This window comes from Limulus polyphemus, unplaced genomic scaffold (assembly GCF_000517525.1).
Source record: "Limulus polyphemus unplaced genomic scaffold, Limulus_polyphemus-2.1.2 Scaffold864, whole genome shotgun sequence".
In the NCBI taxonomy this organism is placed as follows: domain Eukaryota; kingdom Metazoa; phylum Arthropoda; class Merostomata; order Xiphosura; family Limulidae; genus Limulus; species Limulus polyphemus.
Window position 1 is genome coordinate 363,660 of NW_013666474.1, and position 5,194 is coordinate 368,853.

Below are 5,194 nucleotides of genomic sequence, written 5' to 3' on the forward strand. Positions count from 1 at the left end.
TTATATATATATATATATATATATATATAGTTATCTGGTTAATTTATGAAAACAAGTGGTAACGGTTTCCCAGTAAATGAACTAAGACTATGGATTAGAATTCCGTTTACATAAATACGATTACCTTTCTCAAAAACTTATCATTATAGTCACGTGAGTTTTGTACCAAAAAATATGACAATATTTTCATATACAAGATGTCTCAAAACATAAAATAAAGTTTTCTAAGCTAAAAAAACGTACGAAAAAAAGTACAAGACGATTAAATATGGAAAAATAACTCCAGGTGGAGCTGCAGGACGTGCTGAAAACAACGACGACGTCAAATACAAACCACGAATAAAACATACAATTCTACATGAAGTTGTTTCAAAACGTAATACTTCATATGTAGTACATCTCAGTTTTCATATATCAATGACGTCACCCAATCACGAGTTATTATTCCAATATTATAACTTATTATATGTGACTTTATTATGTGAACATCATCAACTGCATTGATGTAGTAAAAAATACCGGATTTTTCGTGCTGCATTTCTTCCTTACCGCCTGAATAGCATGGAGGTACTACGAACTAACTTTCAAAAACTATTAGCCAAATATTCTTTAACATATACACATTTTTAGACATATTATGGGAAATTTACTCACGTTATCAACACTTACCAATTATGTAACCCATTGTAACGTCATCCGGTAGTCGAATCTTTTCACTGATGCTTATAAATTTTCCGCCACTGGTGGATTTGGAAACCAAAGTTAAAACTGTTAATTATACTTGACACGTAATATTTGAGGCCACTAAAATCATTAAAACCTTTATATGTATAACCTATATATATATAAAACTTGCAGACTTCTTGATCATACTTTTAGTAACTACTTATAATCAATCAACTTATACACAAACCGACATTTTATTGACCACTACACATATTACGAACTTGTACACAAACTGAAACTTTTACTGACCACTACCCATATTACGAACTTGTACACAAACTGAAACTTTTACTGACCACTACACATATTAGCAATTTATACATAAACTGAAACTTTTACTGACGAGGGCTGTAACTAGGAGTGGGGCCGAACGACCACCCTCATATCCAGGGCTGACGTGGGGGGAGGGTAGTGGCCCCGAGGCCCACGGTCTATTGAAGGATATTCCAAAGTTCACTAGAAATTCATATTAGTTAATGAGCTAAAATGGCTATTTCTTTTTCATGATTTCATGAAGAAATTTGTCACCTAAATTTATTTTATGAAAAATCAGCAAAAGTTAATAAATAGAATGAAAGGGGAGCCCGATGACATTACTGATTCCGGGGCCTGGGCTGGTTCTCGACGCCTCTGCTCATATCATAAAAAGGCTTACCCAAGACATCCATATTTTTTTTGGAAATTACCCCCTTACTCTGTAGTGCTAGCTACGTCTCTGATGATCTCTACGCACATAAACTTTTACATGAATCAAAGTAATAAGACTGACAACCAGCTCTAACTTTGTCCACAGAAAATTGATTAAGTAACGTGAAATTCAAAAGCCATCCAAAACTGAGAAAAAAGTATAAAAAAAGACCAATAATACAAGGTCTATTCTTTACCTTTTACGGATTTATTGTACATAACGATTAAACGCTTTTTGATTCACAAGAGTTAACAGCCTCTGTAGCATGCAATATACATAAATTTTTATAAATGGAGTTCCATTTAAGACTCTGTATGTATTAACTCAGGGCCTGGCATGGCCAGGTGGTTAAGGCACTTGACTCGCAATCTAAGGGTAACGGTTCGAATCCTCCTCCCACCAAACATGCTCGAGAGTTCAGCAGTGAGGGTGTTATAATGTGACGATCAATCGCACTATTCGTTGGTAAAAGAGTAGCCCAAGAGTTGGCGGTTGATGACAGTCTTTCACTGCTAAATTAGGGACGGCTGGCGCAAATAGCCCTCGTGTAGCTTTGAGCGAAATTGAAACCGAACTTAAAGTATTAACTCAGCCGGCCTGATGAACCCTAACTTTAAGCATCGTCGGCAAAGTAAAATGAAATGATATTAACCAACTCTTCTTAATGGTACGTCGAATCGGATGAGTCAAGGCTGTGGTGTTTGAAATGCTTCAATGTGTCATCACATTATTATTGAAATACGAACAATGGCCATTCTTCCATCCTCGTTTTTAAAACAACTGTTTCACAATAAAATATTTAAGAAAGTTCTACAAAATGTTTTACAGTAATGTAACAGGAACAACTGTTTTTTTCATAGCGTCTGTGAAAAACAAGGAGGATTCATTACAACCTTTAATGACTAGTAAAGGGTGTTTTTTATTTCTTCTCTTACAAGCGATATCTTATCTTCGAAACAAAACGCATGCAAACTCCAGATGGCTTAATGTTGACCTTTCTAAATAACATATTCTTTCAGTGTGTTTCACGGAACACTGAGTTGAAATGGAAATCAAGACGAGTTTTAAATTATCTTGGTATCTTTCAGAGACATCTTTAATAGTTTTACATGCAGACAATCCGTCAAGTTTCTGTACAAAGAAAGAAAAAAGGAAACGGGAAAACGATGATGACAGACGAACTTTAACTATCTTTGACAGGATATCGTGCAGTCGCCATCACGACAGGCCGTTAATGAGAACGCCTAGCCTCAGTAACCGGGCATGATGATTAGCGAGATAAAAAGTCTTGTCTACTGGTAGATGGCCTCCAGTTAAAACGAATTGAGCCGGTCGAAGCTTCTGGAATTAAGAAACAACCACATAGGCGTTACACACCTCATGTAATATGAATGAGATACCCCCTTGCTTACGGGTTAAAGTACGCGTCGGGGGTAGCGAACAGAAAGCTCGACCATTGCAGGTATAGAAACACCACATAATAACAACATTGTTCAATGAATATATTTAAGTTTTTTCTGTGTAGAAAAACTTTAATTATCTTTCATGACAAAAGTATTTCAGTTCGATGTCAGAACCATTACATTTACAAATATACTCTAGTTACCTTCGTGTTTTGGAATGCTTGTTAAGCAGGTTTCTTTCTAACTAAACGTGTATAGCACATAGCTCGAGCCAATGGCGAAATAACGTGATCCAAAATCTTTTCAAAATTAAAGAAGAGTTAGTGATAGCTATTATAGCGTGTGCGCATAACGATAACTGAATTTTATTCAAAATATTTGCCCATTTTTATTGTTAATTTAAACTTACAAATCTTCGTGGTTTTTGGCATAAATTTTGTTTTTATTAAATCATCCGTTTTTAATTCCATAACAAAATGTCCATTTCACAAGCCAGCAACGATAAAGCGAACCGTTCATCAAATTGTTCCTATGGAATAACTTTGGTTCTTTCCCCTAATTACATTTTAGAACACATACAAAATTTGATGTTCGATTCCAGTAGCACTCTCAACAACTTTCATCTCACCTCGACTGGAGATTAGTGAAGCTGGTATGACTCTTTTCTTCCCCATAAACATTTTATATTATTCTTTCGGATATCTTCATTTCTGAAAGCTCCCATTAAAGCCTCTTTCTGCATGAAGCGTTACTTGTACTCAACGTTATCATTCCAAACCGGAATATCTGACTTCTTAGCGTACTTTTACACAATTTTCCATTCACAGTTCTCATTCAATAGAATTTAAAATTTAGTAGCTAAAGAACGGCAAACGCTTCTTTTTCATATATCGTTAGATGTGGTGCGGCTTGCTAGTTAGCGAGCCCAGATTTTGAATCCGAGAATTCGTGGTTCGTGTCTCATTGCCGCGAAAAACCGTGCTCTGCAAAGCTACACAAGGGCCATCTGCACTAAGCTATCTCTAATTTTGAAATGACAGACTAAAGAGAAGACAGCTACCACACCCGCCAACTTTTTCCTTACTATGTCTAATCGATTAGTAGGATTTGACTGTCGTTCTTATAACGCACCAACAGCCCCAAAGTGCAGAGCGCGATTTTGCGGCAACGGATCGCTAACCATGGACCCTCAAGTGCACAGTTCGAAAATTCTCACCAGTAGCTAAGCCTGGCAAGCAAAGGACAAGAGGGTCCTGTCAAACATAAGCAATGAAGCTAATAACAGACTTAAAAACTACCAAGGTTAGTTCCCAAGTACTTTGCAAAGGTGGAGTTTTGCTTACCTAATCTCAGTATGACTATAACGTAGTTGCACGCACACACACACACAACCTGCTATCATAAGTAAAGTAATATAAGTAAGGAAAAGACCACACGCACAACTTAACTTAAAATAAGACACAAGATACTTTTGAATTAGCCACTAGTTTTCATGCCGTTCCATACCAGTGCGGTCCGCATAGTGCAACAAAGTAAGTTATTTTATATTTTTGCCTGTTAGAACACTCAGTGTAAAGAATTACCAAAACATTGAGTGGAAACACTCATTATCTGTGTAATATATGGAAGGCCCCATGCAGCAGTAGTTAACTGGATCAAGTACGTTTTTTTCTTACTTTTTACAGTGATTCGTTGCTAATAGGGACCATGTAAATTCCAAAGTCATGAATTCATAAGTAATTCGGGGCATAAATGGTTTATAAAAATGCCTTTAAAAACTTTACTGGATTCATATGGACCCTCACAGGTAATTCTGGAGCTAAATAATGTCAACACACGTTTTATTTATCTACAACAGGAACGTTAAAACATGATTAATAATTCACATGGCCATTCTAAGTTACTGAGTTACAGTCATGAATGGCGCCTGCAGAAGTAAAACACTGAATTATTCAATTACTAGTAAGTTACAACTTTGGAGATTACTTCGTACTTTTAAAAACGGCACCTCAAGAACAGCAAGGTTGAATTTTCCATTTTCAAACCTCTTTTCAGATTCAAAATAATCATTAACTCAATTTTTCAATTTGTGGACCACAAGTTATAATTTAAATAAGCATTTACATTGCTCATGTGACACACATTTTTTTCCTATATAAGCCCATCATTTATATCAAAAATGAGGTTAGTAAAATCAGAAATTTATGTGACTTGACTTATTGAGAAAATACATTAAAAATTCAATAATCTTATAAATTAACAAGTTAAGATTTGGAATGACTGGAAAGGATTAACACGCTATTATTAATATCCAGTTTCTGAATTAAAGAGACATTTTTGGTGGATTGATTTGCAAACAAAGTTCCTGGTATTCTCT

The 5,194-nt window shown here is 35.6% G+C and overlaps 1 protein-coding gene across 1 annotated transcript in view; it reads right to left on the reverse strand.

Moving 5' to 3' along the window:
* LOC106460923 (fringe glycosyltransferase-like) overlaps window positions 1-5,194 on the reverse strand; it is a 49,106-nt gene that overhangs the window by 3,633 nt on the left and 40,279 nt on the right. The window contains exon 7 of the mRNA XM_022387730.1: window positions 670-740. Within this exon, the coding sequence (XP_022243438.1) occupies window positions 670-740 (71 nt within the window). The remainder of the gene's footprint in view (window positions 1-669; window positions 741-5,194) is intronic.